This window comes from Gouania willdenowi, chromosome 18 (genome assembly GCF_900634775.1).
Source record: "Gouania willdenowi chromosome 18, fGouWil2.1, whole genome shotgun sequence".
In the NCBI taxonomy this organism is placed as follows: Eukaryota; Metazoa; Chordata; class Actinopteri; order Blenniiformes; family Gobiesocidae; genus Gouania; species Gouania willdenowi.
The window spans coordinates 23,142,414-23,167,195 of record NC_041061.1 but is presented as its reverse complement, the minus strand read 5'-3'; the positions used below and the strand labels follow the sequence as shown (position 1 = coordinate 23,167,195).

The window sequence follows — 24,782 nt, the reverse complement described above, 5'->3', positions numbered from 1 at the left end:
TCTTGACTGAAAAGTGTCGACCAATAATCTGATAGATCTTTTTCAGTGCCTCATTTTATCCTCTCTACTGTTGTTGTCGGCAAAGCATTACTTATTTAAAAGCATATTTAATAAAGCTGTAATATGACATGAATGTATTCTATTATCTGTTCCTTGGACATAGCAATAGAGACAGAGAAACGTCTGAAGAGAAATGTCGTCAATCTTATAAAACCGAATTTTTCTTTTTTTTTTACGTGAACAATGTAGTGCAATCTTTTTACAAAGGCTTTCTATGTTTTTTTTTATTGCCTAACACTATGTTTATCACCAACCCTCCCTAAGGAAGGAATGCAAAGCACCCCGCAGCTGCCTCGGTGCCACCCTCCAGTGGCTTCACACTCTCTCACACCCCGGTAGAGGGTGTTTCTGCTGCACGACACACTTGAGCCCACCCTCCATCACACCTTCCCAGTTGAAACTGTTGTTGGTCCACAACAGAGCCAGAACACATGGATCATGTGTTTATGCCACCGTGCACCAAGTGTGTCCGATTGTAGATCATATTCCCATTTTGCGGTTCATGAAGCGGTACACTCGGAGCCTTATTATGAACATATTTAAAAACATGACCTAATGGCTCACTGTTCACATTTATTACACACCAGGCTTGGGTAAGATTACTTAGATATATAATTCTGATATGCGAGGGCATTAAATATATGCAATGAATCTGGCTTTAATTCACCACCTCATCATTGGTAACATCGTTTTCCCACTTCTCCAAAATGTCCGTGTTACCGCACCGGTGCTCACATTCTCATGCTATGTTTATTTTTTTTAAATCACAAACTTTGCATGGAGAGTGTTGAGCGCATATTTTAGGCCCCGTTTTTTTTTCGTATTCATTAACATTCATTCAAGTTAGGAGTCCTTTAACTGCAAGATAACTCCAACATGTTGCTGAACCTACAGGTCCAGAAGAAAGTTATTGTTTACAATAGCTTTCCTCAAAAGCTGCATCAGTCATTTTGTAAGCCTTTAACTACAGTAGTTAGCTTTAAAAATAACTGTTCTCTGTCTTTGCCACGTTTAGATCTTTTCAGATCATAACTTTCTTCCCAAAGAGACCCAGATAATTGACTACTAACCGGAAAGACACATAAGGGCGAGTAAGATAATTTTCATTTTTATATGTTCAGTGGATTGTTTCACTCTGGATTGTATAAATATTAGGAAGTGATTTAAACAAATTTGGTGTGTGAATTGGCGCTATATGAATAAAGATTGATTGATTAGTGAAGTTAAGCATTTGTAGTTTTAAACATATTGAAGGTGTTTTTTACTAACTTTTTGTGTGAGGTTCTTCTTCCCCTGCAGCATCCATTACACTTACATGCAAATGGACAATTAATCAAAGTAGGCAATGACGTAATTTCCCCTGTGCTGAAGGCCTCAAAACCTGCCACTAACACCTACTTTGAACAACACTAACCATAAACACATGCACTTGATAAGCACCCCTGCAGTAAGAAATGTTGAATGCTAAATTTTTTTGTACAAATGTATGTGTCTTTTATCAGATTGTACCCTAACCACCGCTGCAGCCAAAGTCTCACTCTGAACTGAATTCAAAACTTGAGAGCCCTGGAGATGAAATATAGTGTCTTTCCTTGAGTTTTAACCTGTTTTGGCTGAAGGCTCTTTGTGTTTTGATAGTTGAGAGGCACAGATGCCAGTAACTTAGTTACTTAGTAATGCATTACTTTAATATGTCCACCATAACTAATGGACAGCGGAGCATGGAAGATGTTCTGTTGTTACACATCCAGTGGAAATCTGGTGTTCATCTTTGTGGTTTGTTCAGGACAGACATTATTGGACAACAAACATAGTGATGGTCATGTGAGTTATTTTATTTACACATTATTAGACACATTTTCAGGCATTTTATTTCTTACATTCAGGATAGTTTATACGAGTAAAACAGTCATTGAGAGCAGTGCTAAGGGTGTTACACCTTTTTCTAAGCTGTTGCAAGACAAACAGAAAGAAAGGCACAGCACAACTAAGAGCTGGACATTGTGAAGCCTATTTTAATTATTATTATTTATTAATCAGTTCTTCCTACAGACACACAAACTGGTGTGACATAATAAAGTTTAAATGACAAAATATGACAGACAAATGTATTCTGCACTGAAATAAAAGTTGTTAGTTTGAACTTAAAGCTGCTGGCGACGATTCTTAGCATTTTAAAAACAGAACCTGTTTTTCATTCCAAAGTTGTTCTCGTCCTCTACTGATGCCAGTGTGACCCCAAACACACTAACAAAGCAATTCCCCTTACATTTCTGTTTTTTTTCACGGATTGAAAGTTGTGCCAAAATCTTGAGGAGTGACGTCATATCACACCACAAACAAACCGGAACAAAAATAACATCAAGCGAATCACAGTTTGGCTAAAAAACACAGATATCACAGTAAAAATTAAGTCAAAATGCTTCTTAAATATAAGAAATGTAACTTTAAACTTCAGTCTAACTTTGTATCGTAGAATATTATTGAAGATGCAGCAAAGTTGCTCTGTGTCAAGTTTAGGCTATCCTTGATATAATCTGTCATTAAATCTTTCCACTTTGTTTCCCTGAAGTCACAAGCATTATCTTTAGAAATGCAGAAAATCTATATAGCACAATTGAAATGGAAACACCTGACTTTCGAAAAAACACTCAAAAATCGCTCAAAAGTTTTGACGCTTTCATGAGGAGGAATTTCAAACATTTAAATACTAAAATGTGTCACAAAAGTGCCACTTTTTCTGCAATTACATGTGACGTACTTGGTCACATGACCACTGCTCTCTGAGAAAACATGATGCGGTACGTGTGGACAGCAGAGGAGACCGGGACAGTTTTTAGCATTATACTTTAAAATGATTACTGCAACATTAGACGTGAAACAACAAAGGAATACAGAGTGTTATAAAGAGGTTTGGAGAGTCTGACTTTCTGCAGCGAAGTCTCGCGGGATGAGATTTCACGGGAGCTACGAGTCTCCAGCCCAAAACAACGTTGAATGGAAACGCGTTCAAAGCACAATTATACTTTGTCGACATTTAGAAATATTGCTTTTATTTTGCAAAAATCTGTAATGGAAACACAGTTATATTTACATACTATATACTATATACTAGAACATCTACTTATAGTATCAGTACTTAGTTTCCCTACAGCCTTGATGTAGTTGAGTAGAAAGTCCAGTATTTGTTGTTAAAGTTTCAACCTAAAGTATGACTACAGCACTTAAACATAATCTCCATTACAGTCTTCAGGATCATTACTGTCCACAACTGTGTGAAGCTTTTTGAAGACCTTCCCATCTTGTGGGTTTCTCCACTTCAGGGTGACTTTTCTCTCTTCTTTCGACTTCAGTCTTTCTTCAAGCTGGAAAACAGTTTGTCTGAGATTGTTACACAATTCAAAATCATTTCACACACAACTTTAGGGTTCAAATGTTTTCCTTTAGAGTTGAGTTAAGAACATTAGTTTGTTGCTCATCTCCTGAGGTCTGTCAGCCTTTTTCTGCCTCCTTCAGTCATTCAGAATGATTTCTGCTCTGTATTTTCTAACAACTTTAGACACAAAATCACTGAATGACTCTGGATGAACATGATTTAAACTTCTAGGTTTTTATGGAAAGATTTACGAGCTACTACTCAGACTCTAAAAGAACTTTATAATGATATTTGTCTAATCTTGCACTACCCCAAAACCAATCCCCCTAAAACACAAACAATGACAATGCATGTACAAAATGTGAGGAGAGTTTTCCAGTTGTGAGTTACATGAAAATGTTAGCAAGAGCCAAAAAATCAGATCATAAAACACTGAGACTATAACACAGCTGAAAACCCCACACTTTTAAAGTGCCTTGAACTTGACACCTCTTCTGTTATTTCATTGGCTGGCCTAATACCTTTTTCTGCAGACTCATCTCCTTACTCAGCACTTCTAATGGTCTGTTCAGCCCCCTGCATTGGGCGATTTCTGAACTTTACACACGATCGAAACGATTGAAACGCTGAAGGTGGCTTTTTTAAACAATGGCCTCTGTTACATGATGCTTTTTTTAATTCTGAATCATTTATTCTGAATTAAATAATACAGAATTAAAGTGTTCTGCTTGGTGTTTACATGGAAATAGTAATTCCGAATTGAGGTTTACATGGAAAACATGTTTAATCGCCTTCATTCAATTCTGCTTCAGGCCTGTGGTTTGGGAAGGCTTCTGATTGGACAGGGGGCGAACATAACGTATTCACGTCTACCGGAAAAAAATAAAAACAAACCCTTTCTTTTCGGCTACAACAGAGAAAGACCACTTAATAGCTACTATTTTCACTTTTATTTTGACTGTTTTGAAGCAGCAGCTTGACAATAACACACTGTTTTACTTTCGTCAGCTGAGCAGGAGAAGTGAGATAGAGTACCAGAGAATAGAGGCAGAAGACCATACTGTAGCCAATCAAAGCCAGGAGTTTGTGCAATGGCTGCTCTACCTCCACTCTACAGGATTTTGAGTAGAAGGAGAACTTTCAATGACCCGCACAACATTTGTGAAGCTATGTGGCCTGATGTAATGCTTCATGTTGCCCAATGAAGCTTGTGTCATTTTCTGATGTGTGTGTGTGTGCGTCTGTGTCTTTGTATGTCTGTGTAATATGTCCGTCCATCCACTCTTTTTATTATATCCATAACTTCTAAGTCTCTTAAATAATCTCGGCTCGAGTCCAACGCTTACTTCGGGCGGCCATCCTGGATTATGTGCTCGTCAGCACGTCTTCGTGACAGGATGAGCATGGCAGAACGACCAGTATTATTTAAAGAGGAACAAAACGTATACAAGATTGAGGAATTATTCAATTCGGAATTAAAATCAGAACAAACCAACCGCCTACTCCGAATTGGCCTTTTTAATTAGGAATTAGGTGTTTACAAGGCAATTAATAATCTTTTTAAAGAGGATTACATTTTTATTCTGAATTAAAGGGGAATTAAAACTCTCATGTAAACGAAGCCATTGAAAAAAAATCATATACCCTTAGAACAATCTCTTTTTATAATTGATCATAAAATATAAACTAATTGTCCTATGGGGCATTTTGATTGACTTTAAATGTAAAAGACACATATAAATCATACTAATTGTCCGAAATAATTTTGAGTTATTTACAGATTCTGAAAGTGTGGTTTTTAAGCTTTCCATTGATGTCACACACATAGAAATCTATTAATATTTGAAGAAGTTATGGCTGTTTGAATGTTCTTCTTCAAAGATTAAACATTTATGTCACCTCTCGGAGCAGCCAGCTGAAGGGCTAAGGGGTTACTTTGCAGTACCCCACCCCCAGCAACATTTGTCAATAGCTGTTTTCAATTAATACCTTTGCCTTCAGTTTAGTTTTAAATTGAAACATGGCGTTGATTCAGAATCATAGTTTGATTACCTGTACGTAAACATTACCTGTGAAAAGTGATTCCACAGAATGTGGTTTGTATGTTGGTTCATTTAAACATCCACAAGATTGTAAGTCAAATTTGTAATAAGATAATAAAACCAGCATTTTCAAAATATTTAAGCATCCTGTGTACTAGCTATTGTACATGTGTGATATTTTTAATAAATAAAAAAGTTTGGAAGATTCAGTGAATAATTCTCCACCTCTTACCAATACCCCTGTAGATGTACATGCACCAAGATGGCAGCACTTTCAGCATGTCCCTCCACAGCCAATGAGGCGTCTATTCATGGCTCCAGAGCCACATATTTCCAACCCTGACCTAGGGTCACCTTGTAGTTTGCCTTTATAGCAGGTGTATACATTTCAGATTGGTGTCATTAAGCTATAATGGTCACCTTTGCCAGCCCTCACATGAAGACATGATCTGTCTGATTCAAGCCTTGTGTTATTATAAAAAACCTTAAAATTGGTCTTTGAAAGTTTGGGATTCACCTTTTTGAGGAGGTCCTTTTTCACTGCTGGGTCATTGAGGTCCAAGGCAGAATTCCCAGAAGTTATCTTAAGCTGCAGTCTAGATGCTGCTATTCAGTAAAAAGAAAAAGCTTTAATTAGTGTTCGTAGTAATGCCATTAATTGTAATGCTGTAATTTAACAACATTTATATTGTTAAAATACAAACAAATCGGAATATATTGGCCTGCATCTAAAATGTCTATCATGATATATAGTTTTTATTGGATTCATTGAGTTTTTTAAAATCTTTTTATTATTATTATTATTATTATTATTATTATTTGTATTCAGTTGTAGAGCATTCTAAATTTAAAGGTTGACATCTCCATAATCCATTGGTTAATAATGAATGGGCCAGTTTTTTCTCATACCTGTTGCTGATTAATGTTTTCTGTTAGAGTAATATCACATGATCAAGTCTTTTCTAATAATCCTCACTACAAAATAAGTAATAACAGTGGGTACAATCAATATCATCCAATATGCAAGGTTACAATCAGTGTTAATTATGACAGCAAATGTTTTATTTAGTTTTATTTATAGTCTTTGGGCTAAAATGCAGCATAGTTTCAGTCAAAATGAAGTTATCAGGATTATTTTAGATATAGTTTTAGTCAATAAATGATATTAAGATTTTAGTCGAATAAATCTGTTACAGAAATAATAGACCTAAATATAAAGCTTAGGAGTTTATACATTTTTTCAAGTTTCAGTTGTCATTGATCAACCTGATTTAATGTTTTTAAATTCAATGACGTATTTGATGTGATCAATGCGTAAAACAATATAATCACATGAGTTCTGATTGAATTTCGTTCCATGTGATGAAATTATAGTTAAATTTTTATAAACTAACAAAAATATTGATACACTTTAATGTAGTTTTTGTTCACATGTATTTATTTTAGTTAGCCATAGTCTAGTTTTTGACATTTGGGCGACCGGGGCTCAGGTAGTAGAGGGGTCGGCTTCTGAATGAGAGGTTGAAGGTTCGATTCCAGTCTCACAAAGTGTCCTTGGGCAAGAACTGAACCCTAAGTTGCTCCCAGTGGTCGACTAGTGCCTTGCATGGCAGCTCAGTCCTATTGGTGTGTGAATGGGTGAATTCCCTGATATTGTGAAGCGCTTTGAGACTACTCCAGAGTGGTGATAAAGCGCTATATTAATCAAGTCCATTTACCATTGTCATTTTAAAAAATGTAGTCGACAAAAACTATGATTAAAACTTTAGTTGTATCGTACAAGAAGTAAAAAAGTTGTATCAGTTGTACACCTATCTTCTGTGTTTGTTTTGCAATTATTTATATCTAGTTTTATAAGTGGCACAATCTGTGTCGAGAAGGTTTTAGGTTCAAACCCTATTCGTTTTCTATTTTCTATGAGTTCCCATTTTGTCAGTGAACCTGGTTTTATTTAGTTTTCAGTTATTTTTTTGGTATTTAGTTGGTTGTCTGTGTGTGTGGTTCATGTGTGTGTGTTTCCACACACCCTGTTTTGTTAAGTAGAGCGTGTTTGTGTTTAGTCCCTTGTGTTTCCACTCAGGTAGGCCGTGTACTGATTGTCTTCCCTCACCATTTAAAGAAGTGTTTGCACTCGGCATGTTTACTGCATTGTGATTGGATTGTCATCAATATCAATTAGTCAGTTATTTAGGTAGCTTTGGTTTCTACTTTTCCTTATGTTTGCTTTGTAATTTGATTAGTTTCGGTTTTATAAATAAAAGGACTTCTGTTTAGACACCACTTCCTCTTTTATATCCACGTCTAGATTGTCCAACATCTTCCCAATAATAGTTCCTCCTTTTCACTAATAATGTTTTGGATTAGGGTAAAAAATGTTTGGCAGTATTTGCCTAATTTATAAAACACTTTCCCAGTTTCATTTCATGATTATCATTATCCCACTAACCATGAGGCATACTGTAGCAGACAAATGGCAGTTTTTCTTCACAGGATAAAAACTTCCATTTTCCCCCCTTGGTTGATGAGGTCACAGCACAGATAACTTTCATGGAGTTGAGCTTATTATGAACACTGTCCCAGTTGCTGAAGGTGAAGTTGCTTCCATCAGACCAGAAAAAGTTTGGAGCTCTGTGTAGCCCAATCCATCCCTTTAAGCCCCCTGTCTCACTGTTAATCTTTTCCACCACTTTGTTATTTGTCACAGTCACCAGGTCCACATAATTTTCTCGACAGTATTTCTGTGCGACTGGCCAAGTTTTATACAAATTCACAAAAAAAACCTCGGGATCCAACTGTGACCCTGTTGAGACAATCATTAGGGTTTTAGAGAGGAGTATTCTTACACTATGATTATATTTTATAGAAATGAAGATTTGATTTTTCATATTCTCACCATTGTAACAAACAAAACGTGCCTTATCTGAACAAAGCACGTCATACCATACATTTATTACTAAAACACAAAACTCAGCAGCTGAATGAAAGTTAGGATGACCATGTCCCCAGTTCCTATAGTTAGCACCGACTCCTGAGAATCCATCTGACCATCTCCAGTCGATTGTGCTGTACAGACCCATCCAGACCTCTGAGCTCTGACCAGCTGATGTAATGGTGTCTAGAAGCTGGTCGTTCTGCTCTTTGTTTTCAATTGTGGCCAGGTCTGCATAAGTCTGCCTGCAGTAGGTCTGAGCTTCAGTCCAAGTCTTTTGATCAGCAACATAGTGGTACTGTAGGCATGTGGAGTAAGACCACCCTGTGGAGAAACAAACACTTTAATGAATGTGGAAGCACAATGTACATGCAGGGGTTTGAAGAAGTCTGACTTAATGTATGACAACAAAGGACCAAAGTTACTTTAAAGAGTAACTAAACTCCAAAACCAAGTGTCCATGTATAAGTTAGTGTTGTTGATTGATTCTTGTCAATTGGAAGTCCAAAAATCACCAAACACACCACATCACTTGACCACTAAAACACAAACACAAGATTCAGTCAGACGTATATTGATCATCTAAACCTTTAAAGATCCAGTATTTTGCTATTTTTCACCCATCTCCATTTGTTCTAAACACCCAAACATAGAATTTGAGGTTTATTTTCAAAAACTTAGCTATTTTCTGGAATTTTAGCCTTCTGAAAAGTCACTTTCAGAGCGCTCCCAAAAACAAGCTGCCTATGCATGAGTTGACTTAAACACACGCACACTACTTGAGCATGTGTTTATCACAGTAGCAGCAGCAGTTAATCATTAACAGTCTTCCTTCTCCTCCTCACCTCACAGGAATTGTTAATTCAATACGATAGGCTATTATTTTGTCCAACCGCTGCGTCGCATTGGGTCACAAACATGTCAGATCAAGGGCAGAGCTATGGGGGGGCTGGGAGGGCGGCACACCCCCGGCCCGGCCCCGGGGGAGCCCGAATAGGAGGTAGGACATAAAGGAGCCGGGCCTCTTCCACGGCTCAGGGGAGCTGGAGAAGGCGGGCCCTCCATGACTTGTGCCCAGAGGCACCCAGAGTATGAGCTGTCTAACATCATCCATCATGCAGATTTATACAGGTGTTATATAGACCTGCTTTGTGTGACGTATGCATACTAAATTAGGTGCATGCGTGCGCAGTGCAAAACAACCAGAGGACTGCTGAGGCGATGGTGCACAGGAGCGGATAGTGCTATCTCAGTCTAGATCCAGTAAAAAGTTACCATAAAAAGCTTTAATTGGGCTGATATGCAGATGTGGGACAGTGAGGAGGAGACTTAATGTAGAGATGGAAACTCATTCGTTGAAACTGATACAGAATACACAGAAATACACGGAAACCTTCGTTAACGGGAGTACAGCAGCCATCCTACCTGCCCGTTCATGACAGTTATAAACATCTAGAGACATTATGCCTTTAGTTTTTTCTTTCGTTCATACAATGGGTTTTTCTATCAGATATGTATAAATATCTGGCAATTGAACATCGGGCCAGGAGCGCACATCTGATGACCACAAGTTTTCAGGAATGCTGCATGGGTCCCACAATCGTTCACCTGTACTTAAAGTGAGTTTCCTTAAAAAGGTGGCTGCATCCTCAGCTTCCTACATACTACACACTATGTATGAGCCTTAACAGCGGTTCATTCATTGCCATTTTTCAAGCGTCATATATGTAACAACATGGTTTCTGCACAGTGTATGCGCGCGCACGTCAGTCACGTGTCCCGCTCATTCTTCAAGTTAAAACATATTAAAAAGCAGTTGAGGAGCACAGTGGGACAGGAGAGACTGAGTGGACTTGCCATGATGTCCATACAGGATGAGAGAGTAAAGAAAATGGACATACAGAGCATCGTGCATGAGTTAATGGAGTGTAAGGCTCATCGTATGCCCTTCAAATAGAGGTGAGTACTAACCTGCGCACGCATGTCTGTCATTTTGAAAAAAAAGGTATTAATCTTTCCTTTAATTTTTAAGGTTCGGGTTAGGCTTAGAATTAGGGTTTATCTTGTGGGAAATATTAAAATAGCAAAATACTGACCCAGCTTCTTCCCAGTTGGTGTGTACGTCTTTGGGGCAGTGGTCAGTAGGAAAATAAGGAAAGTAACAGACTGCATACCTGGGGTGATGGGATCTTTTTTAGTGATTATGGGATAACAATGAATTGGTTCCTTGGTCTCTCTCTGGTAGTTCTGTACTTATTATATTTGTATTAAAATAATTATGTACAATATATATTTAAACCTTAATTGTCACAAAGGAGGGATTGAAATGGTTAATTCCAGAACTATTATCTCTCCCAGGCCTGATCATCTCTTAGTCAGAGTTCCCTAAACAGTCCATATTGACTTCACATCCTCATCTAAAACCACCATAACACCACTTCATAATTATTAAAAAAGAAGCACTCAGGACCTTAATTGCTAAAGGTTCGCATATGTAAAAATGTGCTAATTTAACTACAGACAAAAACACATGTTAAAGTGGATCACTGCGTCTTTGTTGGAACGTTCAAAATATTGGATTAATTTATCCCCCAAAATGGATCGGAGTATATCTGATACCAAATCCAGCCCTTATAAGGTGGCTTACATTACCATCTAACACCATACAGACTGATTTCAGATTTGTGACCTCATGTTAATCAGCAAACATTTCTCTTTAACTTAATAGAAAAACATTGTGTGATAGACATAGGACATTTTGTGCAAGGTTGCAGAAAGAATCAGAGATTAGAAAACATTTTATCTGGTAATGTCTCGATTATATTAATCAATTCATGCAGTTAAACACTATCATTCATTGTTAAAACAACATGTGATGCTCGAAATTACAGGCACATTACAAGCATTTAAGAATAGCAAATACCTACAAATATTTAGGAGCTTTAAACCATAATCATTATTTTTTAATGGTACTATTACAGCCTGCTCCTTTTTAAATATTCAACATTTATGAGATTTCAGAATATTAACTTTTATTTTCAAACTTTAACAGCAAGATAGCTCCAACTTGTTGCCAAACCCACAGGTCCAGTAGAACAAACTTGTTTACAATAGTTTTTTTCAAAAGCTGTCATTCAGTCTGTAAACCTTTTAAATAGTTATAGTCAGTTATAATAACTGCTTATTGTTTTTGCCACTTTTAGGTCTTCATATCATAACTTTCTGAACCAAATAATTGACTACTAACCTGAAAGACACATGAGAGCCAGTAAGATCCTCGCCATCCTGATCTGCTCAGTGGATTGTTTCACTCTAGATTGTGTTTATATTAGGGCACAATTTAAACAAATTCACTACTTGTTTTTTCTTGTTGCCCAAGGTCACCTTTAAACAAGGACGAGCAAAGATTTGTTTATCATGACCTTAATCAAATGAAATGCTAATTCCTCTGTGGTTCACCCTGTGGAAAAGATATTAGTCATTATGTAATTTTCTTCTTGACTGAAAAGTGTCGACCAATAATCTGATCAGACCTTTTTCAGTGCCTCATTTTATCCTCTCTACTGTTGTTGTCAGCAAAGGATTAGTTATTTGAAGGATGTTTATTCTGCTGTTCTGTGTGTGCAGTAAGACATACTGATTCCATAGACAGGATACCAGATGTATGCCATAATTACGTTAGTTTACATTATCTGCCGGAGCTAGACAGGCTTGTATTCTGGTTCAAGTACCAATTTGATTGATAAACCGTTTCCTCTGTCATATTGTCCAGAGTAAACTGATTCCCTGTAGGGTAATGAGCAATTTTTGGAGTTATGTCTTTGTTGGAGATATACGGTTCGTTTTCCCTGACCAGGCAGAGTATGCAGTGATCTCACAGGTCTCATTTTTTGTTACTTGTTCAGGACTCTGATTGTATTAATAAACTGCCTATTATTTACATATCAGTTGTCCCAAAGACTACTTTCACATCCCCTTTTTGTCATCGTCATCCACACCACAAGATGCAACACCTTTAACTACAGTAGTTAGCTTTAAAAATAACTGTTCTCTGTCTTTGTCATGTTTAGATCTTTTCAGATCAGAACTTTCTTCCAAAAGAGATCCAGATAATTGACTACTAACCGGAAACACACATGAGGGTGAGTAAGATCATTTTCATCCTTATATGTTCAGTGGATTGTTTCACTCTAGATTGTGTAAACATTAGGAAGTGATTTAAACAAATTTGCTACTTGCTTTTTCTTGTTGCCCAAGGTCACCTTGAAAACAAGGATAAGCAAAGATTTGTTTATAATGACCTTAATCAAATAATCCATTTAACTAAGATTTACATGCTGTTCTGAGAAGTAAAAGCAGCGACTCCTAAAACTAGTACTTTATATACATAATAAGGTATAATATATACTTATATTGATATATGAAATATTGTAGTTTTCTATATCACCAAAATAGAAAACTCCCATAAATCTTGAATCTCTAATTCCTAAATTATAAAACAGCCTAAATAAAAACTTAAATGTGTATATGAAGCACATGTGTTTATTTAATATACTTACAGTTTATATACAAGTCAACACGTTGCATATTTACTGTTAATTTCACGTTGCTTGTCTTTAAGTTTGACATTTACATGTTATTTTCATTACATATTTTATTTTAATTTCTCAGCTCACTCATAGGGTTCTCTGGTATTCACTAATGACTTATTAGACACATTTGTTGCACACTTTACATTCTTTAACACTTTTTGAATGGAGTGTATATTTATGGTGCTTGTGATTGGCTGATTTTTTTCATACTGACTTACGTGGTTCCTTCCGCTGTGGGAGACGCTAAAATCTCAGTTATTAATCTAACAGAACGTGTAACTGTCCTATCCTGCTGCTCTTTAGGAAGGTACTGTAAGCTCTCTGTCCCATTTCACAACGTATTTACACGAGTTATTTGTTTTTTTGGCCGGAACATCTTTATTCATTCATCTCTTTTCTGAGTTGTTTCCAGGTTTGTTGCCACTGTCGGCACTATTATCATGAGAACTGTCACTCAGGTCGTTTCAGGTGGCAGTTCTCGCGAGGCTAGTGACGGCGTTCAGTTTAGTAAGGCATCTTTTAATTATTATTACATTAAAATACGGGATTTTACGGGAAAATATTAATACGGGAAGATATTGGGAAAGAAGGGTAAAATATGGGAGTTTCCCGGCCGAAACGGGATACTTGACAGGTTTGCTCTGGCTACGGTTTTAGTTTGAACCGCAGAGCGGAAGGAAGATAGGATATAATCACCGGTAAAAAGCCCAGTAAAACCCTGAAATACAATCACCAGGAATAAATATTTGCTCCCTGGTAAAGATTGTAGCTATAACAACTGGTAAAATGATAAACTGGTGATATACAGCCTATACATGCAGTACGGGGACGCATTTACTTCGTCTCCGGTCCTAGTGCCAGCCAGTAAAGCCTGTTCCATTTACCGTGTTTACCGAGGTCCGTGTGTGTTTAATAAGTCCGTGTGAAAGTCTGCATGTTTACGCTTCCGTCCATCCACTCTTTTTATTATATCCATGTCTTTTAAGGCTCTTATTAAATATTCTAGGCTGGAGTCCAGGCCACCGCCATCTTGGATTATGTCATCAATATCTCCACAAGTCGCACAAGCGCAGAACGACCCGAATTAACGTAATCTTTCACTACAAAAACTGTTGATTGATTTGTCATATGACTGCTCCAGGGTTTGAGTTTGTTTTATTTAGTTTCACATCTACCTGGGCTGCAGCTCTGTTTTTTACACTGATGACAACTTGTTTGTAGTTTTATTTCAGCAAGTTTCACTTTTACAGTTACAGTTGGGGACCTTTGTAACTGAATACCCTAGTTACAGTACAGCAACCAAATTAAACTGTATCAACTCAGTGAATTAATCAAAGTGGGCTGTGTAAAGGCTTTTTCAAATGAAAACATTATCCTGTGAAATCTGTAAACTGCTGACCTGCACAACTCAAAGAATCAAAATTGAGAATTGTTTAGAACAGGAATCAAAACTGAGAGTCGGAATCAGAATCAGAATCGTCAAAATCTAAACAATGCCCAACCCTACTCATCATGTAATTTTCTTCTTAACTAAAATGCTACACCAATAATCTGATCAGACCCTTTTTAGTCCCTCATTTTCTTTCTACTGTTGGTGTTAGCAAATAATTATGTGATCCAGTGAAAACCTTCTTTATTTACTGTAAGAATGGCCTATTGGGTAGGCTCAAAAAGTAGTCCAAGGTTCCCAAAAATGCAGTCAAAGTGTATTTATTTACAGTGGTAAAAGTGCAGCAGTATTTATCTCTTATATAGTACTGAGGGGGAGGTACCAAAGCACATGATCTGAGGGGAAATCAATTAACTCATCTCAGACAAATTAATGACCAAAAATGCATTTAACATTTACCAAACAATTGTATATTAACTTTAGCAATGTTAAGAGGTGAGCAAATTTTGACATATACTTGAAAAATAGTTAATTGTATTTGCTAAGAAACACCCCTCCAACTCTATTACATGTGGTACCTTCCAAGAGGCACACCACTATATAAACCAACCAACGGCTTCTGTTCTGTTTGCCACTTCCTGGTTTAACAAGCAAAGCACATGGAGCAATGGGTGAGAAACACTTATACTACTAATAATGCATTAGTTTTTACATTAAAACCTTACAAACAGTTTAGAAGGCACGGGGTAGCCCCGTGACATTTAGCTCCTGAGTTGAATGTACTGTAACCCTTTTTTCACTCCAGTCCTTCTGGCGTTGAGTAAAAACGGGATACGATAGTCTTAACCCCAGTTTTCTCTTTATTTCCTCCACTTGGGAACATACCAACACGGCAATACAGCTCAGCATAAAAGTCACTCTCTACTTCACCTCACGGTCCGGATTCTGAGTTACTCTTAAACATGTCCCCCTGAAACTGGGGTAAGTAAGAACCATAGTCTACAGCACGCATTAAATAGTGCACTCATAAATAGTGCACAATTGAACATAATAATATAAAATAGTCACAGTACTTATGTATTTTTTGAAATATCATGTATTTTGGTAATAGGAAGTGGGAATTTTATGTTATGTTAACATTATGTTTGGGGTTGTAGTTAATCCCCCACTTCTGACCACTGTTGTATACATCACACTACTTACACACTGCTTACTGATGTCCACGCAACCCCATAGTCATTCTTATTCCACTCACACATAGTCTAGCACCAGGTGTTTCCATGCAGGCAGAATGTCTAGTTTGAGATAACATTACAAACACTGTTAGGTTGGAAATATCAACAGAGTGAATGAGCTTGTTTAGGTTTTTATCCCTCTCGACCTATGACCCCACCCCCAGGTCACGCATGCGCAATTCCAGTGTGTGAAAAGGCTTATTCCACTGGATGATTATAGTGGTCCCATGTTTGAATCTGCACGGTAAGAGGCAGCTGCTGTCATGAATAAAGTTGATGGTGGTCTCTGTAAGACGTGATAGAAAGAGATCATCAAAATTCAGTTGATGAAACAGTCACAGATGGACTGAGAAACAGTAAAGTTACAAACTACTAATGATATCTCATGAACTGTCACTAACAGGAGCAGCATGTGTGACACTGAGAAGATGCAAAGCTCTCCAAACATTTCAAACATATCTCCACTCTTCCTTTTCACATTACACTATGTGAGCTGTAATCTCAGTTATTGACACTAGAGGGAGCTGCAGTCCCACCATGACTGACTTCATTTCCTGTAAAATACATGAAACAAAATGGGCACAGACAAAACCAAACAGACATCATTTTGATCATCAATTTATTCAATACTATAAAATATGTTAAAAAAAGAAAAAGCTGTTAAACCGTACCATTCATTCTGTAAACACTGTAAACCTGAAAACCACTAAAATGTTTCCCAGCTATTTTTGTCTTTCCTTTTATTCTTAGTTATTGTCTGTTATCATATCATGCATTTTGTATCAATAATTTCACATGACATGTGGTGCACTTTATTGTAAATGTTAATTTAAAAAAAAACTTTTCAAATTCCTCTCTGAACCTCCATGGAGGTTTTATCTTCCAGGAGCTTCTTCCTGTTGATGTTTCTCAATTAAATCCACCATCATCTGGTTTCTTAATTCTTCTTGGACTTTAGTCTTCTCTCTGTATGTCAAAGCAAAGCACATCTGTAATGATTCTGTCACGTTTGTCTAAAATTACCAAAATGACATGATACTGGTTCTCAGAAGCAATTCCTCAGCTTTCAGAAACTGGTGGAATTTCTGCGATAGAGTAAATATTAGCAGAGTTACAGTCATTTAAATCAACGTGTTCCCCAAAATGAGTTCAGAATCCCTGGGATATCTTCTTTTCCTACAGCAGACCAGACAATACTTTGCTGCCACCTGCTGTTCAGTCTTCAACTGATTCCATGTTTAAATTGAGTTTAATAATCCAACAGCTTGAAGATATTCAACTATCTATTCAATTTAATTTTAGTCCAGCTGTCCAGATTGAGGAGATCCTTCATAGTGAAGCTTGTCTGACCATCAGATCCCAATAATAATAATAGGTTTTCCATTTCTCACTGTGGCTTGGATAGCAAAATAAGCTATTCCTCACTTTACCCTGTGTCCTTTTAGTCCAGTGAGTTCTATTGGTATAGGTTGGATTTTTATAATTTTTTATGTGGAATGAGTATACAGTTAGTTGAAAAGAATGGCATATTGACTGATGCCATAACTTGGTGGAATAGTTGATTGCCAATGTAAAGATGAAAGTATTGACAAAAAAAGTGACCAAAAGCCAATTCTTTTTTAATTTTTGTTGTAATAAATTAATGCAAAATCATGTAGAAATGTGGTTTAATAGTTATTTTTTCAGTTGATGTTGTCAGCACATGTTTTGTGTTTCTGGATTGCATTTATTGACAACCTACCAAACTCACTGTGGTTTTAGGGGGAAAAAAGAAGTTTTTCATATTTCTTCAATAAAAAATACAGGGTGCATACACTGAAATTTGCCCTTTTGTTCACTAACCCAAACAGTCGAACAAGATGGCTGCCACCTCTGAACCTGGTTCCACTGGAGATTTCTTCCTATAAAATAGGGGACGTTTTTTTCTTCCCGCTGTCCCTTAATGCTTGTTCATGTGGGTCTTGTTGGGTTCTTTTTCTTTCTATGAACTTTATATTTTGTTAAGCGCACTGAGATGACTTTGTAATTTGCGCTATATAAATAAAGTTTAGTTGAGTGTTGTGTTGTGAATTGGCGCTATATAAATAAAGATTGATTGATTAGTGAAGTTAAGCATTTGTAGTTTTAAACATATTGAATTTGTTTTTTACTAACTTTTTGTGTGAGGTTCTTCTTCCCCTGCAGCATCCGTTACACTTACATGCAAATGGACAATTAATAAAAGTTGGCAATGATGTAATTTCCCCTGTGCTGAAGGCCTCAAAACCTGCCACTAACAACTACATTGAACAACACTAACCATAAACACATGCACTTGATAAGCACCCCTGCAGTAAGAAATGTTGAATGCTAATTTTTTTTTGTACAAATGTATGTGTCTTTTATCAGATTGTACCCAAACCACCGCTGCAGCCAAAGTCTCACTCTGAACTGAATTCAAAACTTGAGAGCCCTGGAGATGGAATATTGTGTCTTTCCTTGAGTTTTAACCTGTTTTGGCTGAAGGTTCTTTGTGTTTATAAAGTATTTACACTGGCTCCCAGTCAGCCTCAGAATAGTGTATAAATCTGTGAATGGGTTTGGTCCAGAATACATCAGTGACATGGTAGTCAGGTATGAACCCAGCAGGTCTCTCAGATCTATGGACACAGGTCAGATAGTGGAGCCCCGAGCTCACAGTAAACATGGTGATGCTGCTTTTAGTCGTTATGCTGTAAGAAGTTTTACAAACTGCCAGCAGAGTTGAAGTCAGCATCCAATGTGAACATTTTTAAATCATACTGCGTATGATTGAGAGAGAGATTTTTGGTCATGTTGTTGATGTCATGTGTTTGTTGATGATTTTACTGATGATTTTAATTGATTTTACTGGTGATTTTAATTGATTTTACTGGTGATTTTAATTGATTTTACTGGTGATTTTAATTGATTTTACTGGTGATTTTAATTGATTTTAATTGATTTTACTGGTGATTTTAATTGTTCGTATTGATTTTAAACAATTGAATGTTTTATCATGTAAAGCACATTGAGTTGCCTTGTGTATGAAATGAGCTATACAAATAAATTTGCCTTGAGAGGCACAGATGCCAGTTACTTAGTAATGCATTAATCTAATATGTCCACCATAACTAATGGACAGCGGAGCATGGAAGATGTTCTGGAGTCATTGACATTACACATTCAGTGGAAATCTGGTGTTTATCTTTGTGGTTTGTTCAGGACAGACGTTATTGGACAACAAACATAGTGATGGTCATGTGAGTTATTTTATTTACACATTATTAGACACATTTTCAGGCATTTTATTTCTTACATTCAGGATAGTTTATACGAGTAAAACAGTCATTGAGAGCAGTGCTAAGGGTGTTATACCTTTTTCTAAGCTGTTGCAAGACAAACAGAAAGAAAGGCACAGCACAACTAAGAGCTGGACATTGTAAAGCCTATTTTAATTATTATTATTTATTAATCAGGTCTTCCTACAGACACACAAACTGGTGTGACATAATAAAGTTTAAATGACAAAATATGACAGACAAATGTATTCTGCACTGAAATAAAAGTTGTTAGTTTGAACTTAAAGCTGCTGGTGACGATTCTTAGCATTTTAAAAATTGAACCTGTTTTTCATTCCAAAGTTGTTCTCGTCCTCTACTGATGCCAGTGTGACCCCAAACACACTAACAAAGCAATTCCCCTTACATTTCTGTTTTTTTTCACGGATTGAAAGTTGTGCCAAAATCTTGAGGAGTGACGTCATATCACACCATAAACAAACCGGAACAAAAATAACATCAAGCGAATCACAGTTTGGCTAAAAAACACAAGATATCACAGTAAAAATTAAGTCAAAACGCTTCTTAAATATAAGAAATGTAACTTTAAACTTCAGTCTAACTTTGTATCGTAGAATATTATTGAAGATGCAGCAAAGTTGCTCTGTGTCAAGTTTAGGCTATCCTTGATATAATCTGTCATTAAATCTTTCCACTTTGTTTCCCTGAAGTCACAAGCATTATCTTTGGAAATGCAGAAAATCTAAATAGCACAATTGAAATGGAAACACCTGACTTTCGAAAAAACACTCAAAAATCGCTCAAAAGTTTTGACGCTTTCATGAGGAGGAATTTCAAACATTTAAATATTAAAATGTGTCACAAAAGTGCCACTTTTTCTGCAATTACATGTGACGTACTTGGTCACGTGACCACTGCTCTCTGAGAAAACATGATGCGGTACGTGTGGACAGCAGAGGAGACTGGGACAGTTTTTAGCATTATACTTTAAAATGATTACTGCAACATTAGACGTGAAACAACAAAGAAATACAGAGTGTTATAAAGAGGTTTGGAGAGTCTGACTTTCTGCAGCGAAGTCTCGCGGGATGAGATTTCACGGGAGCTACGAGGCTCCAGCCCAAAACAACGTTGAATGGAAACGCGTTCAAAGCACAATTATACTTTGTCGACATTTAGAAATATTGCTTTTATTTTGCGAAAATCTGAAATGGAAACACAGTTATATTTACATACTATATACTATATACTAGAACATCTACTTATAGTATCAGTACTTAGTTTCCCTACAGCCTTGATGTAGTTGAGTAGAAAGTATTTGTTGTTAAAGTTTCAACCTAATGTATGACTACAGCACTTAAACATAATCTCCATTACAGTCTTCAGGATCATTACTGTCCACAACTGTATGAAGCTTTTTGAAGACCTTCCCATCTTGTGGGTTTCTCCACTTCAGGGTGACTTTTCTCTCGACTTTCGACTTCAGTCTTTCTTCAAGCTGGAAAACAGTTTGTCTGAGATTGTTACACAATTCAAAATCATTTCACACACAACTTTAGGGTTCAAATGTTTTCCTTTAGAGTTGAGTTAAGAACATTAGTTTGTTGCTCATTTCCTGAGGTCTGTCAGCCTTTTTCTGCCTCCTTCAGTCATTCAGAATGATTTCTGCTCTGTATTTTCTGACAACTTTAGACACAAAATCACTGAATGACTCTGGATGAACATGATTTAAACTTCTAGGTTTTTATGGAAAGATTTACGAGCTACTACTCAGACTCTAAAAGAACTTTATAATGATATTTGTCTAATCTTGCACTACCCCAAAACCAATCCCCCTAAAACACAAAGAATGACAATGCATGTACAAAATGTGAGGAGAGTTTTCCAGTTGTGAGTTACATGAAAATATTAGCAAGAGCCAAAAGATCAGATCATAAAACACTGAGACTATAACACAGCTGAAAACCCCACACTTTTAAAGTGCCTTGAACTTGACACCTCTTCTGTTATTTCATTGGCTGGCCTAATACCTTTTTCTGCAGACTCATCTCCTTACTCAGCACTTCTAATGGTCTGTTCAGCCCCCTGCATTGGGCGATTTCTGAACTTTACACACGATCGAAACGATTGAAACGCTGAAGGTGGCTTTTTTAAACAATGGCCACGGTTACATGATGCTTTTTTTAAATTCTGAATCATTTATTCTGAATTAAATAATACAGAATTAAAGTGTTCTGCTTCGTGTTTACATGGAAGTAGTAATTCCAAATTGAGGTTTACATGGAAAACATGTTTAATCGCCTTCATTCAATTCTGCTTCAGGCCTGTGGTTTGGGAAGGCTTCTGATTGGACAGGGGGCGAACATAACGTATTCACGTCTACCGGAAAAAAATAAAAACAAACCCTTTCTTTTCGGCTACAACAGAGAAAGACCACTTAATAGCTACTATTTTCACTTTTATTTTGACTGTTTTGAAGCAACAGCTTGACAATAACACACTGTTTTACTTTCGTCAGCTGAGCAGGAGAAGTAAGATAGAGTACCAGAGAATAGAGGCAGAAGACCATACTGTAGCCAATCAAAGCCAGGAGTTTGTGCAATGGCTGCTCTACCTTCACTCTACAGGATTTTGAGTAGAAGGAGAACTTTCAATGACCCGCACGACATTTGTGAAGCTATGTGGCCTGATGTAATGCTTCATGTTGCCCAATGAAGCTTGTCATTTTCTGATGTGTGTGTGTGTGCGTGTGTGTGTGCGTCTGTGTCTTTGTATGTCTGTGTGTGTGTAATATGTCCATCCATCCACTCTTTTCATTATATCCATAACTTCTAAGGTTCCTAAATAATCTTGGATCGAGTCCAACGCTTACTTCGGGCGGCCATCCTGGATTATGTGCTCGTCAGCACATCATCGTGACAGGATGAGCATGGCAGAACGACCAGTATTATTTAAAGCGGAACAAAACGTATACAAGATCGAGGAATTATTCAATTCTGAATTAAAATCAGAACAAACCAACCGCCTACTTCGGATTGGCCTTTTTAATTAGGAATTAGGTGTTTACAAGGGAATTAATAATCCTTTTAAAGAGGATTACATTTTTATTCTGAATTAAAGGGGAATTAAAACTCTCATGTAAACGTAGCCATTGAAAAAAAATCATATACCCTTAGAACAATCTCTTTCTAAAATTGATAGTAAAATATAAACTAATTGTCCTATGGGGCATTTTGAATGACTTTAAATGTAAAAGACACATATAAATCATACTAATTGTCAGAAATAATTTTGAGTTATTTACAGATTCTGAAAGTGTGGTTTCTAAGCTTTCCATTGATGTCACACACATAGAAATCTATTAATATTTGAAGAAGTTATGGCTGTTTGAATGTTCTTCTTCAAAGATGAAACATTTTTGTCACCTCTCGGAGCAGCCAGCTGAAGGGCTAAGGGGTTACTTTGCAGTACCCCACCCCCAGCAACATTTATCAATAGCTGTTTTCAATTAATACCTTTGCCTTCAGTTTAGTTTTAAATTGAAACATGGCGTTGATTCAGAATCATAGTTTGATTACCTGTACGTAAACATTACCTGTGAAAAGTGATTCCACAGAATGTGGTTTGTATGTTGGTTCATTTAAACATCCACAAGATTGTAAGTCAAATTTGTAATAAGATAATAAAACCACCATTTTCAAAATATTTAAGCATCCTGTGTACTAGCTATTGTACATGTGTGATATTTTTAATAAATAAAAAAAGTTTGGAAGATTCAGTGAATAATTCTCCACCTCTTACCAATACCCCTGTAGATGTACATGCACCAAGATGGCAGCACTTTCAGCATGTCCCTCCACAGCCAATGAGGCGTCTATTCATGGCTCCAGAGCCACATATTTCCAACCCTGACCTAGGGTCACCTTGTAGTTTGCCTTTATAGCAGGTGTATACGTTTCAGATTGGTGTCATTAAGCTATAATGGTCACCTTTGCCAGCCCTCACATGAAGACATGATCTGTCTGATTCAAGCCTTGTGTTATTATAAAAAACCATAAAATTGGCCTTTGAAAGTTTGGGATTCACCTTTTTGAGGAGGTCCTTTTTCACTGCTGGGTCATTGAGGTCCAAGGCAGAATTCCCAGAAGTTATCTTAAGCTGCAGTCTATATGCTGCTCATCAGAAAAAAGAAAAAGCTTTAATTAGTGTTCGTAGTAATGCCATTAATTGTAATGCTGTATTTTAACAACATTTATTTTGAAAATACAAACAAAAAGGAAAATATTGGCCTGCATCTAAAATGTCTAACATGATCTATAGTTTTTATTAGATTTATTGAGTTTTTTTAAAATCTTTTTATTGTTATTATTATTATTTGTATTCAGTTGTAGAGCATTCTAAATTTAAAGGTTGACATCTCCATAATCCATTGGTTAATAATGAATGGGCCAGTTTTTTCTCATACCTGTTGCTGATTAATGTTTTCTGTTAGAGTAATATCACATGATCAAGTCTTTTCTAATAATCCTCACTACAAAATAAGTAATAACAGTGGGTACAATCAATATCATCCAATATGCAAGGTTACAATCAGTGTTAATTATGACAGCAAATGTTTTATTTAGTTTTATTTATAGTCTTTGGGCTAAAATGCAGCATAGTTTCAGTCAAAATGAAGTTATCAGGATTATTTTAGATATAGTTTTAGTCAATAAATGATATTAAGATTTTAGTCGACTAAATCTGTTACAGAAATAATAGACCTAAATATAAAGCTTAGGAGTTTATACATTTTTTCAAGTTTCAGTTGTTATTGATCAACCTGATTTAATGTTTTTAAATTTAATGACGTATTTGATGTGATCAATGCGTAAAATCATATAATCACATGAGTTCTGATTGGATTTCGTTCCATGTGATGAAATTATAGTTACATTTTTATAAACTAACAAAAATATTGATACATTTTAATGTAGTTGTAGTAGAGGGGTCGGCTTCTGATTGAGAGGTTGAAGGTTCGATTCCAGTCTCACAAAGTGTCCTTGGGCAAGAACTGAACCCTAAGTTGCTCCCAGTGGTCGACTAGTGCCTTGCATGGCAGCTCAGTCCTATTGGTGTGTGAATGTGTGAATTCCCTGATAATGTGAAGCGCTTTGAGACTACTCCAGAGTGGTGATAAAGCGCTATATTAATCAAGTCCATTCACCATTGTCATTTTAAAAAATGTAGTCGACAAAAACTATGATTAAAACTTTAGTTGTATCGTACAAGAAGTAAATAGTTGCATCAGTTGTACACCTATCTTCTGTGTTTGTTTTGCAATTATTTGTATCTATTTTAATAAGTGGCACAATCTGTGTCTGGAAGGTTTTAGGTTCAAACCCTATTCGTTTTCTATTTTCTATGAGTTTCCATTTTGTCAGTGAACCTGGTTTTATTTAGTTTTCAGTTATTTTTTTGGTATTTAGTTGGTTGTCTGTGTGTGTGGTTCATGTCTGTGTGTTTCCACACACCCTGTTTTGTTAAGTAGAGTGTGTTTGTGTTTAGTCCCTTGTGTTTCCACCCAGGTGGGCCGTGTGTACTGATTGTCTTCCCTCACCATTTAAAGAAGTGTTTGCACTCGGCATGTTTACTGCATTGTGATTGGATTGTCATCAAGGTCAATTAGTCAGTTATTTAGGTAGCTTTGGTTTCTACTTTTCCTTATGTTTGCTTTGTAATTTGAATAGTTTCGTTTTTTTTAAAAAAAGGACTTTTGTTTAGACACCACTTCCTCTTTTATATCCACGTCTAGATTGTCCAACATCTTCCCAATAATAGTTCCTCCTTTTCACTAATAATGTTTTGGATTAGGGTAAA

At 36.5% G+C, this 24,782-nt stretch overlaps 1 protein-coding gene across 2 annotated transcripts; it reads right to left on the bottom strand.

Moving 5' to 3' along the window:
* Window positions 1-3,132: 3,132 nt before the first annotated feature.
* Window positions 3,133-11,706, bottom strand: LOC114480681 (macrophage mannose receptor 1-like). Of its 2 annotated transcripts, XM_028475062.1 has the most exons (5): window positions 11,655-11,706; window positions 8,372-8,731; window positions 7,925-8,278; window positions 5,996-6,084; window positions 3,133-3,425 (listed from the first exon to the last, which is right to left on the bottom strand). In XM_028475062.1, exons 1-5 carry the CDS (start codon window positions 11,689-11,691, stop codon window positions 3,285-3,287), a joined length of 981 nt encoding a protein of 326 aa, XP_028330863.1. In that variant the 5' UTR covers window positions 11,692-11,706; the 3' UTR covers window positions 3,133-3,284. The 2 variants fall into 2 exon arrangements, with proteins under 2 accessions (XP_028330863.1, XP_028330862.1); XM_028475061.1 differs by having other exon boundaries at window positions 7,925-8,731.
* Window positions 11,707-24,782: the final 13,076 nt, after the last annotated feature.

Excerpts from the sequence above, each read along its gene's own strand:
- LOC114480681 (XM_028475061.1), bottom strand. The coding sequence starts at position 11,691 with ATGGCGAGGATCTTACTGGCTCTCATGTGTCTTTCAG. Across the intron at positions 8,732-11,654 it reads GGCTCTCATGTGTCTTTCAG|GGTGGTCTTACTCCACATGC; the intron begins GTTAGTAGTCAA and ends GTTTCTCCACAG. Across the intron at positions 3,426-5,995 it reads AAAAGGACCTCCTCAAAAAG|CTTGAAGAAAGACTGAAGTC; the intron begins GTGAATCCCAAA and ends ACTGTTTTCCAG.